The sequence below is a fragment of the Macrobrachium rosenbergii genome, chromosome 23, assembly GCF_040412425.1.
Source record: "Macrobrachium rosenbergii isolate ZJJX-2024 chromosome 23, ASM4041242v1, whole genome shotgun sequence".
Lineage (NCBI taxonomy): Eukaryota > Metazoa > Arthropoda > Malacostraca > Decapoda > Palaemonidae > Macrobrachium > Macrobrachium rosenbergii.
Genome location: NC_089763.1, coordinates 3,913,027 through 3,927,506, shown reverse-complemented (window position 1 = coordinate 3,927,506; position 14,480 = coordinate 3,913,027). Strand labels below are relative to the sequence as shown.

At 36.4% G+C, this 14,480-nt stretch overlaps 2 protein-coding genes across 2 annotated transcripts; both read left to right on the top strand.

Annotated features, from left to right (window-relative positions):
- Window positions 1-9,277: 9,277 nt before the first annotated feature.
- LOC136850962 (zinc finger protein 862-like) lies at window positions 9,278-10,453 on the top strand. The gene has a single exon (XM_067124941.1). It carries the CDS (start codon window positions 9,278-9,280, stop codon window positions 10,451-10,453), a length of 1,176 nt encoding a protein of 391 aa, XP_066981042.1.
- Window positions 10,454-12,106: 1,653 nt separating this feature from the next.
- On the top strand, window positions 12,107-14,134 carry LOC136850961 (uncharacterized). The gene is made up of 3 exons (XM_067124940.1): window positions 12,107-12,376; window positions 12,976-13,791; window positions 13,925-14,134. Exons 1-3 carry the CDS (start codon window positions 12,107-12,109, stop codon window positions 14,132-14,134), a joined length of 1,296 nt encoding a protein of 431 aa, XP_066981041.1.
- The last annotated feature ends 346 nt before the right edge of the window (window positions 14,135-14,480 follow it).

Here is a 14,480-nt window from a genome sequence, read left to right as displayed (position 1 = left end):
TTGACATTCTTTTTAATAATTTTCTTAATGATGTTGCTGTTGTTGTTATATTCGTTGTTAAAGTTATTTTCGTAGTATATTGTTATCTGTTGTCCTGTCTTCTCAGCGCGTTGGTCTGTGGTATTATCTTGCTTGTAGTATCAGTCAAAAAACTTGCGTATTTCTGATTGTAAAAAACTTGCGTATTTTTGATTGTATCATATTGAGTTCAGATCCGTTGTCTTTGAGTAGCTGTTGCATTCTGACTAGTTCCAGGTGCGTCGTCTTCCATGTGGTGCGATGGATGAAAGCCCGCCGTACATATGAAAGGATTACCGACCGTTTATAGGCCTCTGGGCATTCACCTCTCCCATTCAGGCAGCGTCCAATGTTGGTGTGTGTTTCATCCGTATGTACAGTACGGTGTGCTTATGATAATCGTTCAGGGTCTTGGCTATTTTGTAGGTGGGGGATGTGATCTGTGATGTGATTGGTCTGAGTGGTTATTGTTTTCATGTGTCTTTACTATGCCATAGCAATATCCAGGGCTAAAGTCTCCCACGATGATCGGGAAAATGTTCTCATGGCACTGTGCGTTAGCCTCCCTTGCTAGTCTTGCCATTTTCTTCTTCAAGTGGTCTGTAGGGTCTTTGTTGAGTTTAATGAATTTCGTGGTGTCGTTTAATATGTTGTCCAACTTCTCGCCGTATTCTTGTCTGTACATTAACATGTATATAGCTGTTCTGTCACCATTGTGTATAATTATGTTTTCGTTGTTTTTAAGTTCCTTGGCGGCTTCCTTTAAACTTGTCGTTAATATCTTGCTTTGGTTGCGTCCTCTTGTCCTGTTGGCCTCTCCCAGCAGTTCTTCAATGCGATTATCATAAGCACACCGTACTGTACATACTGATGAAACACACAATTACTAAAATCAGCGACAGAATTCATAGACATCCTGAAAACTAAGCACACAACCAAAGAAATCGCGTCCATGGATGTCGCAAGCCTTTTACTAATGTGCCTGTAGACACCACCATTGACATAATCCTTAACCACATGTACCGGTCACAACCAACTCCACCACAAATCCAAGAGAAGGCCATGAGAAGCATGCTTGAAGCTTGCACAAAAGAAGCACCATTTCTTTCCCACGAAGGAGAATTATACCGCCAAATTAATGGTGTAGCCATGGTTTCCCTCCTGGGCATTCTTATGGCGAACACATTCATGGCTAATTTAGAGGACACTGTTTTTAATAATCACGAGAAACCAGAAATTTATGCTAGATACATCGATGACATTTTCATTGCGACAAACAACAGACAAGATATTCAGACTTTAGTTTTCACAGAAAAATCTGTACTAAACTTCACTATAGAACACAGCTTAGACCAAAAACTTCCATTTTAAGATGTATAGCAAACAACGAAACAAACATAACACACAGGTACACACAAAAGCTACTAACATTGGACGCTGCCTGAATGGGAGAGGTGAATGCCCAGAGGCCCATAAACGGTCGGTAATCCTTTCATATGTACGGCGGGCTTTCACCCATTGCACCACATGGAAGACGACACACCTGGAACTAGACAGAATGCAACAGCTACTCAAAGATGTAAAAATAGAATGTAGAACCAATGCTGTAACATGGTTTTACCACGTACTGACATATTATTATGTAAATATTATGTAAACAACTAACCACCCCACTGTAAATTGTAAACCACCCACTCCCCAAATCCAATCTGCCAGTATAAATAGAAAGGAGGACGCCTGTATGTATTAGTTCTTGCTTGAAAAAAGCCTTAGATTAGGCGAAACGGGACCGTAGCAATAAATGGAAAACACACCACGACTCTGCGGACTTATCCATAACTTTGAAGAATTATTAAAAACAAAAGAAAGGAAATATGAAAGTGTGTGCGTCAAAGAAGTTCATGCCACAAAGTGCGATTGCCTACAACAAATACATATATATATATATATATATATATATATATATATATATATATATATATATATATATATATATATATATATATATATATATATATATATATATATATATATATATATATATATATATATATATATATATATATATATATATATATATATATATATATATATATATATATATATATATATATATATGTGTGTGTGTGTGTGTGTATAAATATATATATATATATATATATATATATATATATATATATATATATATATATATATATATATATATATATACATATATATATATATACTTACTGTATATATATGTGTGTATAAATATATATATATATATATATATATATATATATATATATATATATATATATATATATATATGTATATATATATATATATATATATATATATACTTACTGTAGATATATGTATATATATGTGTATATATACTGTATATATGTGTGTGTATACATGTGTGTATATATATACACGTATATACACATATATATGTAGGTATGTGTATATATTGTATATATATATATATATATATATATATATATATATATATATATATATATATATATATATATATATGTGTGTGTGTGTGTGTGTGTGTGTGTGTGTGTGTGTGTAATAAAAATTCATTTTCCTCGATCTGCTGCCATATGGATGTTGGGTTCTTCATATTCTGCAAAAGAACCATACAACCAGTGCAACTCTCATTTATCTGCTACGACCTGAGAGGTTCCAAGTAACCAATTACTGACCTTAATTTTCTTCCCTTTCCCTATGAACTTTTACTGCTGGACCGAATCGTTTCAGGTAAACTCTACTTGGAAACCGAGACAGGCCTGCCTGACCCAACGTGACCTGCAAACTTGCCAAGGTCGCTCTTCTCCTCTTAACCTCTGACGAGATCAGAAGTCCCTGATCGTTTCCCGTCCTCACTTGGACAAACAAGCACATGTGTTGAGTCTTAACTTACCTCCACAAGGGCAAGAGCCATCTCCAGTTAATTCTGGAATTAATATACTTCCAGTAAGAGTTTATTTTGTCACATGTTTTACCTAACCTCCTTTGTTCTTTGTCTCCTCACATGTCTCTTCCTAAGTCAATCTCCCTCCAGGCTTCATGACCTTGTCTCTCGATTTCCTCGCCTTTTGAACAAGTAATCTTCTCCATCACCCCTTCTCCATATTGGCTACTGCTCACTCAACGTAAATTTCCTATTTAACTGCATGTTGGAAATTGTTTTACCTATGCCAAGCCACCATCTTTCCTGTGCTGGAACTACCTTAAATTTATCTCAACTTAGCCAATTCATCCCCAAGCCTAGCTGAATTAGGACACTTACAGCATTTTTCATCTCGTGTATGCCAGCATTAGAATTAATTGCGTTCATTCTCTCTTTCAGCAGAGAGGTTGTGTGAAGCTGTATTGAACAACTGTTCCAAGCACACGTGCCACATCTCAGCTCGCCCAGAAGAGCCTTTGCTTCGAGTAAATTCATGCCCACATGTATTAATTTTCCCCTGGGTTTAATTCCTGCTCCCCAGTGATCATTTTCCCTTTTATTTGAGTTATATATAGGATCTGTGTATCGCAAGAAGGCAAGGAGTGAGCCCGCAAGCTTCCACTGACCTTATATTTGTAATAGTGACGACCTTAATCAATATTTCTGCAGGATACCTGGCAATTAGCTTAATTAATCACTGATAGGCTAGACTTGTTGAAGTGAGATGAATCATTTAATGTAAATTTTTTGGGCAAACAAGCTTTGGAACAGTGTGCAATACAGCCGTAAGTATATCTTTCCGAAGTTTGTGTGTTTATGTCGTAATTTATGACTAGGAACTCATAAATTCCAATCAGAAATTTTATTTTCATGTTGTAGCGAGCTCAGTTCTTGCGCCAAACGACAAAATGCTTTTGAGTGAATGCATGTTCGGCTTACACCCGTGACTAGAGAGCAGGTGTAAATGCAAGTGTGACGTTAATCCCAGTGTGGAAAATTTAGATTTTTCACTAAAGCACATCCTTTATGCTTTGTGTCCCACGAAACTGTTAGTGTTCATGCACGCATAAAAGTGAAATTTAGGGCTGCATGTCCAACCGCTAGCCAATAATTTGTCACACGTATTAGGACAAAGCCACATTCCACTGAGTTGTCTGTAGGAATTCAGCTAGGAGTGGATGCTGTTATTTTACCTTATTTGGGACCATTTTCCTCGCATGTTTTGAGGCATTTCTCATGATTATCTAGCCTTTGATAAAAAATTAGAGGTTAGCTAGTCGTTGTGATATGATCGGAACAGTTGAACATTGAAGGAAGTGTGCTCAGCTTTCTTTTTACATCAGAAAGTCAGGTTCTAGTATAAGAAAACCAGATGATAGTGTAGCCTAGTGAATCGAGTGTTTTCTAATTAATTTTCACCCTTTTATGCTGGTGTTGGTAACTCGATCCAACAGAAGTGAGAGTGTTGTGTGTTTGTGCGTAAGCGATGCCTAGCAATTTACCCAGTGTATCTTCACCTCAGCTAAGTCCCACCCACGAAAGGGTATCTCCACCTTTGCTCACGCCATGTTCGTGCATGCGTTCATTTTCTATAAATTAAGGTTCCTAAGTCCTGTCAAGTTATTGTTCTAGTAATTTGCGATGTGTAATTAATTTATAAATTTGCCAATGAATCATTTACACAGAAGGATAGTCGTGGATTTCAGTTATCTAGCTAGTATGGAGGTGAGTTTGTACGTGTGAGTTGGTTAGCTGCTGACACTGTCCTACCGCCTCACAGCCCACAACCTTCTTACGTCTCTAAATCTTAAGCACATGATTTGTATTTACTGATCAATTGTTTTGTTTTTTCATATTACTTGTACCTTTGATTTCAATTGTAGCTTTTCACTTCTAACTTTGAGAATTCGTTACCCGCTTATTTCTATTAAAGAGACAGCCACAGCTTCAAATTTTGTTCCACTAAGAGATAGGGTAGTTCATTTATTCATGTTCTGTTTTCTATGAGTTAAAGAGAACGAGAACCTTATCTCAGGTATACCTGCTGTAAAATACTTTGCTACCTGGCATGTGATTTAATGGTCAAATAAGTTTTCGAGTTTTCCATTACTTGTATCTATCCCCGAGGGAATCTTTTCTTTAAGTCACCCGACTTTTAGCTTTCAAGGGGATTATTATTAATTATTTAGGCATTGCCATTAAGACATTAAGCATTGGGGTATTACAAGGTCCTATATATTAACCTTTTCTTTTTTTTTGACAAACCCCTAATTACCTCCTTCTTTGCAACCACCTTGTACTTTCGTGCCAATTTTTAATTATTGCGTTCTTCGGAACAAACCTACCGCTCTTCACCCAGTCTGCACTGAAGTGCCATTTCCTTTTCTGCGCAATTGCTTGCACAGCCAACCTAAAAAATTTAGTATTTCTTGGTGAAGGATTAAACCACGCCCAAATCATCAGCAACATGTCTGTCGAGGAGTACAAAGCCTTCACAGAAGTAGGGAAAAGTATGGCAATGAAAGGGGAACAGCTGACTCAATGGGTTCAAGAGCAGGTAGCTGCTGCTATGAAAGCCAAGGAAGGAGAAAGAGAGTATGAATTGCTGTTGGAAAGGGCGAGACAAGAGAAAGAAAAGGAGGACAGAGAGCATGAGTTAGCATGATCTTCCCTTTCTCCCTTGTAAATAATCAAGATGTCATCCACATATCTTCATGGAATGGTTTGAAAAGGAAGAGGTGGGCAAAGTAAATAAAGGGAACTTAAATATCGCAAAATGGGTAAGATATGTGGATGACATCTTGATTATTTGCAAGGGAGAAAGGGAAGATCTGCACAAGTTTTTAGAAAACATAAATAAACTAAATGAACACATCAAGTTCACAATAGAAGAAGAAAAGGAGTGAGAAATTCCTTTCTTGGATGTCCTGGTCAAGAGGGAAGGGAAAAATTTAAAATTCAAGGTACACAGGAAGAAGACACACCAATTCATACATACATAGGTTCTCCAGTCATAGGAAAGAAATAAAAATAGGATTAATGACAGGGTTGGCCATCAGGGCTTATAGGTTTGCAGTCCCGAATTTTTAGACGAAGAGCTGGATTACCTGAGGGAGAGTTTTAGGAGATTAGGCTACCCTAAGTATTGGTGGGAGTGGGCACACTTCAAAGCAAGGAAAAGCTATTTTGGGGAGAGGGAAAGGATAGAAAAGGAACATTTGGTAGGAAAGAAAATAATTGCAGTCCCGGACAACAACTCGATTGCACCCATCAACAGAAAGCTAAATAATTTCAAATTGATAGGCAGCTACAAAAACACCATTAGGAATAAAATAGTTAGAAACAAAAAGTCGGTAGAGGGGGAAGAGATTAGAGGGGGGGGGAATATATGGCAGCGTGTCTAGACTGTGAAGAAGGGTACTATGGCGAAACTGGCAAATCATGTAAAGAGCGAAGCAAACAACATCTGCAGAACATAAGGCATTATAATCAGACGTCGCCAGTTGCCAAACACTGTTGGGAAAATGATCACAGAATAGACTGGGAAAATATGAGTTTTCTGTACAGAGGAACACCAACAAAACATCTAGACTGGTTGTAGAGAACGCCTTCATAACTTGTGCCAACAACACGATGGCAGGGAACACCGGAAACGGCTTTGAAGACAGCATATCTAGAAAAATCGTATACTCCACAGTAGCAAGGAAACGAAGGAAAAATGCAAGAGAACGCACGGAAAACGGACACCTAGAAGAAGGGAGCAGCGAAAGACCAAGATCACGAGGGGGTGGGGGTCACACAGGAGGAGCTAGGCGATTATAGGATTAAAAGTACCCACCACACAGATATAAATTCAGCTGGACTACGCGTCTGCTCATTGTACGGATACTTGATAATGTGGACTGTTTGTCCAAGAAAGCTTGTAACTTTTTGAATAAAAACCATCCAATTTGAATGAGGTCCTTTTAGTAATTCTACTAATGCACAGAACAATTGTGTATGTGATAAAGTTAATATATATATATATATATATATATATATATATATATATATATATATATATATATATATATATATATATATATATATATATATATATATTATTGAGGATCCTTTAGCCTTCACAAAACAGAAGAGATAGCCTAGCGTTATTTTTGTGAAACCTAGGTATACCTTTCACTCAAAAATCTTGAAAGAATCTAAATTTTTCAAAAGAATTTTACAGTCTTCCGACCACCCTTGCTTCAGGCATTCATATATGTATATATTTTTTCCGCAGGCTTGCGAAGACTAAAAAAAATCCCAAATTAATTGTTCGAGGCTTTTCTCAAGTTTCTCTTTCTATCTCCTTATATTTAATCATTTGCCTCACTTTGAATGAGTTATTCTACCTGAAAGTCTCTTTCTCTGTGTCTGTTTCTCTTTCTCTCTCCTCATATTCAATAGTTTTCCTTGCTTTGAATGCATTATTCTTACCGAAAATTCTCTCTCTCTCTCTCTCTCTCTCTCTCTCTCTCTCTCTCTCTCTCTCCTCCTCCTCCTCCTCCTCCTCCTCCTCCTCCTCCTCCGGTCAAGGAGGGACAATATGGGCAAGTTCCCTAAAATCCTAAGCTGCGAATTAAATACTAAACTCCCAGTCGACCGTTGTGAGCAGCAGATGGATTCAGAAGAGAGAGAGATATGGAGAGTGAAACCAAAAGTGAGTTTTCATTACTTCGTTAATATTTAGTACATACGGTAACATAACTGTTTGCAAGAAAGTACATTTGAAAAATAATTTTTTGCTCAGAACGTCAATGAACATCATTTTCCATGGTTCCAGAGTCAAGAAAATAGATTCAGTTTTCCGCATTTCCAGGGTCGTAAAAGATAATGAGTTCTCCGTGATTTAAAATCAGAGGCGTAACAATAGGGTGGCAGAGGTGGCAAACTGCCACGGGACCAGGGCCTATAATGATTAAAGGGGCCCATGGACGTAGAGTCACAGAAAGGGAGCCAAGGGACCCAAGGGATATGGGCCCATGGCCGTAAAAAGAAGAAGAAGAAAAAAAAATATGCTACTGCTTACTGTTATATTTTAGTGATTTAGAAAAAAAAATTATTTCAAATTCCTCAATATAATACTGGTAAATGATTATTAACAGAAACTGAGAAGACATTACATATTGTTAATGTATATGATGGCCTTTATGGGTTATGGGTTAGGAGGTCATAGGGGGTATTACTGTTCGTACACTACAGGTCCGTATGAGATCTTGGCTTGAACGCGTTATGTTCCTGTCTAAGTCCTGGCCTCCGTGTACACCAGTTACCAGAGCTTGTCAGTTGTCACCGCCTGTGACCAGTGTTGCCAGATATGGGGATTTATCCCTATTTTTAGGGATTTTGGGTTCCTGATGGGGATATAGGGATTTAAAGTCTATTTAGAGCCAAATCTGGGGATAATTTGTCCCTAATGCTCGAGTATCTTAACACATGCCTAAAATGTATATATACTATTAAAAAAGATTCAAGAATTGAAAAGATTTTAAAACAGTTGTTTCAAATAAGATTAAATTTGTAGATGAAAATGGAAAATCCATGACAAACACAACAATAATAAAACGGTGTTACCATGACTCAGAAGTTTGGAACTTGACATATACACGTATGAAAGTCATTAGTCTGTACAGTACATTCTGTGCGTCCACACTGTTAAACTGTTTTGGATATCGAATTTGTGCTACAGTTACAGTTTTTTATGGTGTGTATTCAGATTTTATATCTCAATTCTTATTTAGTTTTGGGTTATATTATTCGTGTCATTAATAATTGGAAGCATTGAAGGATTATGAATATTCAAGTTAAAGACAGTGCCTTTTATATGAATAAATTTGGCTTAAATTTGTTCGCTTGCAATTGTAGCTCATGGAATTTTTAGAAATTAGCTTTTTATGGTAAACATGTATGCTTTACCATTATGGAATAAAAAAAAAACCTTCTGGTGTAGCCTAGGCCTAATATAAAACACTTGAAATCATTTCCAAAATCAACTTATTTTGCTATGTTGGCCAAATCAGTTTATATCATTTTATGGTAGTAGGCCTAATTGGAAAATGTGTGTTCTTTTAGGTAGCTGATCCGTGCACTAAAGTAGAAAGCAGTCAAGGATGGATGCGGATGACCCTGAAACTCCACCACGTGCAAAGAAAGTCAAATGTACCCAACTTTATACTGAGAAATGGGAAGCAATGCCCATGTTTAAGGGGTGGTTAAAGCCAAATGTTAAATAAAAAAATCGTGCTTATTGCAAGGCATGTGATTGCGAACTAAATGCTAAAAAATCTGAACTTGAGCTCAAGGCATGCCACATATCAGAAACATTTAAGAAATGTTGCATCTTCTCCAAAGCAGCCCACACTAACGTCAATGGCGTCAGTGTCTGGCCAGTCTACATTAGATGCAAATGTGAAAGAAGGGGAAATAAGATTAGCAGCTTTTGTGGTTGAGCATAACTTGCCTATAAATGTTATGACACATTTGCCACAGTTGATGCAGTCTGTGTGTAAAGATTCCAGCATCGCTAGGAAGATTGCCTCTAGTAGAACTAAAACAACCAAAGTAATTAAGAATGTAATTGGGAAATCAAGTAGACAAGATCTGATTAATGTTATGAAAGAAAACAAATTTTCATTAATCATCGATGAGTCAACCGACCAGTCTTGCATTAAACATATGTGCATAGTTGCTCGTGTTAGGGTAGACAATAAGGTTATGGATGCATTTTTTGGGTTAGTTCCTATTGATGATGCTACTGCACAAAGCTTATATAATCATGTAGTGAAAGCGATGACCGATGTAGGTATTCCATATAAAGAAAATTTGATAGGTTTAGCAGCAGACGGGGCCAATGTAATGATGGGCAAGCACAATTCGCTGTCGTCTCGTCTAAAAGAAGATATTCTTACATTATTAATTTTAAAGTGTGTTTGTCATTCTTTCCATTTATGTGCATCTTACGCATGTTTAACTCTTCCAAGAAGTGTTGAAGGTTTGGCAAGAGATGTATATAATTATTTGTCATCGAGTCCAAAGCGCACATCAGAATTGAAGGAATTTCAAATCTTTGTAGATATTAAACCACATAAATTGCTTCACCCCAGCCAGACTAGGTGGCTATCACTTCATATGGTAGTGAGTCGGCTTTTAGAACAGTTTGAAGCCCTTATTCTTTATTTCACAAATGCTGTTTGGGAAGATAGGATTTTAGCTGCTCAGAGTATTTTGGATAATTTAAAAGACCCAAGGAACAGATTATATCTAGAGTTCTTGGATTTCATATTACCTTATTTTAATAATCTAAATAAACAAATGCAAGCAGAGAGCCCTCAGATTTATACATTGCATGAAGCTGTATGCAAATTATGTAGAACTTTGATGGACTGTTATAAGAATGAAGATTATCTCAGGAAAACATCTGTTGACAATGTGCAGTACCAAAGATCCTAGGCACTTCATGCCTCTTCAAAATATGTATCTTGGACCAAAGGTAACAGCATCAATTTCAAATAATATACATGGTCTTCCACAGCAAGCTATTGAGGAATTCCGGAAAGGGTGCTTAGGTTTTTTCGTAGAAAGTGTCAAGCAAATTTGCATGAGATTTGATTTTCGAAATCCAGTTTTGAAACGTATGAGTGCTATTGATCCTAAGTCTGTTGTTAAGAGGAGGTTGCTTCTATTGATCAATTAGCTTCCTTGTTACCAGGTATTGTTAAAGATAGTGAGCTAAATGATTTGGACAGGAGTGGAGATCCTTGCGAAACAAGGACAATCTTGATTCGAATATGCCTGTAAAGGAATTTGGAATCATATCAGAAAAATGAAAACAGGTGATGATAGATATGAGTTTCCTGTTTTAATAAATTTTGTATTCTCTATATTAAGCCTTCCTCATTCAAGTGCTGCAGCAGAAAGAATATTTTCTGCTGTTAATGTAATGAAAACTAAGCAAAGGAACAGGTTGTCAACGCAAACTTTATGTGGATTGCTTCATTCAAAGAGATATTTAAAAGACAACACTTGCTTTAATTTTCCAGTTGATAAGTTATTGATTAGTAAAATGAATTCCAGCCTCTATGTTGATGATTCTGACTAAAGATCATATTTTCATACGGTTACCTATTTCATATTCATTAATATGCTATTGACTTATGATGGCAAAATGCCAGTCTTTTTTCGTATCTTGAAAGAATTGTGTTAATTTTCAAGTTTTTATTTTTAACCAAATGGATATTTTTTTCAATGGCAATGGCAATTGTGTTGTAGTTTTTCATAATATTGTAAATCCTTAAAGTATTAAGTCAATCAGAAAATAATCATTAATGTAGGATTTTGCTTCATTTTTCCTGCAGTAACTTTTTTCTTTTATGTACAAATTACAATATAAGTAATATATATATATATATATATATATATATATATATATATATATATATGTGTGTGTGTGTGTGTGTGTGTGTGTGTGTGTGTGTGTGTGTGTGTGTGTGTGTGTGTGTGTGTGTGTGTGTGTCAGAATGGGGATAAATAAAAAAAAATATCCCCATTTTAAGGGATATTTCGTCTTGGGTCTCTGGCAACGCTGCCTGTGACCGCCAGTATCTTTTGATCATTTAAAGGAAAAAGTGAGAGAAGTTTTTCGCGTTTCGTGATTGTTTTACATTGTATTCTTTTATAACTGGACTACAACTGATAGTTATCTTACACCTTATGAAGGATTATGTTGATTACGAATTGTGAACTTAATTTTAATGTTTGACTCGCAATACAAATAATGTAATAGAAAGAACAATGCATTCAAGAAAGATGTAATTAATATCTTCACAATGATATCAATCGAAATTTTTTATAGCGCCTCAGTGGCGTGGTTGATATGGTGTTTGCGTCCCACCTCGGTGTATATCTGGTGATAGAAGTTCACTCTCGACGTGGTTCGGAAGTCACGTAAAGCCGTTGGTCCCGTTGCTGAATAACCACTGGTTCCATGCAACGTAAAAACACCATACAAACAAAAAAACAATAGAATTTTTGTATATCAGATGATGACAGAGTATAATTTTCTCAATTAATAATAGTTTTTATTTACAGTGAATCGGATATATCATGCCTCCCAAAAAACATCTTAGTGGCAGTGAAAAGCGGAAAAGAAAAAAAGAAAATGAAATCAAGGCATCAAAGCTTCCAAAAATTAGTGGTTTCTTTTCCCCAACAGTAGAAGTGATTAACGAAAATGCAAAGGACAATGACAGTTGTGAAGCTATTGGAGAAAATACTAATAGTAGTGTCACTAGTGTGGAAATGCCTACTACTAGTACTAGTTTAGTTGAAACAAACACAGCAACTGATACAGGTGAAAAGAAATTAGACAAGTTGGCAAGCCTGATTCTGACCCAGTTTCCGACACTATATTAGGCAATACCTGTGAAGATGAGTGTAAACCTAGTACCTCAAAAGACCATGCGCCTGAGCTCTCATTTGATACAATAACATCGTTGTGGCCTACAGACCGAGGACATTTTATGGAACAAAACTTGAAGGACCAAACAAAACGATTTATCATTACAAATGGACATTGCAAGCCTAATGGCCCTTTCAAAAATGATGCAGAAGGTCGCTCTTTCTCTGAAAAATATTATCATGCAGTGTCCAAATCAGGTGTGAAAATTGAGAGGTCGTGGTTATGCTATTTAGTTGTTCTTGATAAGGCTTATTGTGAGACATGTTGGTTGTTTGCTAATCGAGGAGCGAGTAGATTTCAAGATACATGGATTGATGGCTATTGTGACGGGAAACACATAGGTGAGGGTATGACGAGGCACGAATCATCCCAAATTCACTATAATTCATGCCTAGTGTATGAACAATGGCGCTTGCATGGAACTTTGAGTGAAGCACTTGAAGGTAATCTTCAAAAGGAGAAAAATACTGGCGTCAGCTTTTGGACAGATTATTAAATGTAACTCTTACATTAGCGATGTGCAATTTGCCATTTCGTGGACACAGAAGGAACACAAGCAGAAGATGAAGGTGATTATGATGAGGATGAAAGGAAAGTTAGGAAACGTGGAAATTTCATTTGCATCATTGAGTTGCTTTCTAAATATGATCCAGTTCTTTCAGAATTAATCAGTAAACCTAAAGGTAAAACAAAGTATATGAGCCCAAGTATACAAAATGAACTCATTCAGTTGCTTTCAAAGGAAACTGAAAAAGAACTTACTTATGCCATTAAAGCAGCTCCATTTTATAGCATAATGTTAGATACAACACAGGATATTTCCAAAATTGATCAGATGTGTGAAATATACCGTTACTGTAGCATAGAATATGATGATAATGGAAAGCCAAAAGCCCTACAAATTAATGAGTCTTTTTTAGGGTTTCATAAGGTTGAGGGCCAAATTGGAGCTGCACTATTAGAACAAATTTTGCAAATAATTAAACAAAGAGGACTTTCTATTTCAAGGTGTCGTGGCCAAGGATATGATGAAGCTAGTAACATGAAGGGGATATACAAAGGTGTGCAGAAAAAAATAATTGATGTTGAACCCAGTGCAGTTTATGTTCATTGTGCTGCTCATAATTTAAATTTGGTGATTAATGATGCTGTCAAGGATGTGACAGAAATGGCGCAGTTTTATGATATTGTTCAAAGAGTCTATGTGTTTTTTGGATTGAGTATCAAGAGATGGGACATATTATCTACCTTAATTTCTGAATCAGGCACTCACAAAGGGGTAACTATTAAAAAGTTAAACCCAACTAGATGGGCTGGACGTTATGGTGCGGTATTTGCTCTCAAAGTTCGATTCTGTGATGTGCAGAAAGCTCTAGCACAAATATTCTGCAGCTCTAAGGCAGACGAACGCAATGAAGCCACTGCACTAAAATTTTAATTTTGTATTCCTTTTGACGTTTCAGTCCAAAATCTTACAGTCAATAAATTTAGTATCAAAAATGTTGCAATCAAAAGCAGTTGATCTTGCTAAGGCAGCAGACCTCTTAAAGGTTTGCATGGATGAAATGTGCAGATCAAGAAATCAGTTTGAGGATGTAAAGAAAGAAGCAACAGATATAGCCCAGAAGTGGTCAATCAGACCAGAATTTGAGAAAAGAGACTTCGTACCGTAAAAAGACATTTTGGCGAACTTTGTGAAGACCAAAGATTAGAAGATCCAGAGAGTTTGTGTAGAGTAACTGTTTACTATCGTACTCTGGACATCATCACAACTCAGTTGAACTTCCGTTTTACTGGCTTGCATGAAGTTGTCTCATCATTCTCAGTGATGGAACCAATCTCATTGCAAAATTTATCTGACTCAGAGCTGTACGAAAAAACATCTAGTTTTGTGAAAAAATACCACAACGATGTGTCAGAAACATTCACACAGGAAATTCTCAGCATGAGATCTGCTCTGAAGGAGAAATAAGCAAAGTTTCTAGTATTAAGGACCTTGCTAATATGTTGATCATAGAA

What these genes read in the sequence shown, in the direction of transcription:
- LOC136850962 (XM_067124941.1), top strand. Translation starts at nt 9,278, where the DNA reads ATGCTAAAAAATCTGAACTTGAGCTCAAGGCATGCCACATATCAGAAA.
- LOC136850961 (XM_067124940.1), top strand. Translation starts at nt 12,107, where the DNA reads ATGCCTCCCAAAAAACATCTTAGTGGCAGTGAAAAGCGGAAAAGAAAA. An exon ending in AAAAGAAATTAGACAAGTTG is followed by an intron (nt 12,377 to 12,975) that starts GCAAGCCTGATT and finishes CTCTTACATTAG; the next exon opens with CGATGTGCAATTTGCCATTT. An exon ending in GGGCTGGACGTTATGGTGCG is followed by an intron (nt 13,792 to 13,924) that starts GTATTTGCTCTC and finishes TTGACGTTTCAG; the next exon opens with TCCAAAATCTTACAGTCAAT.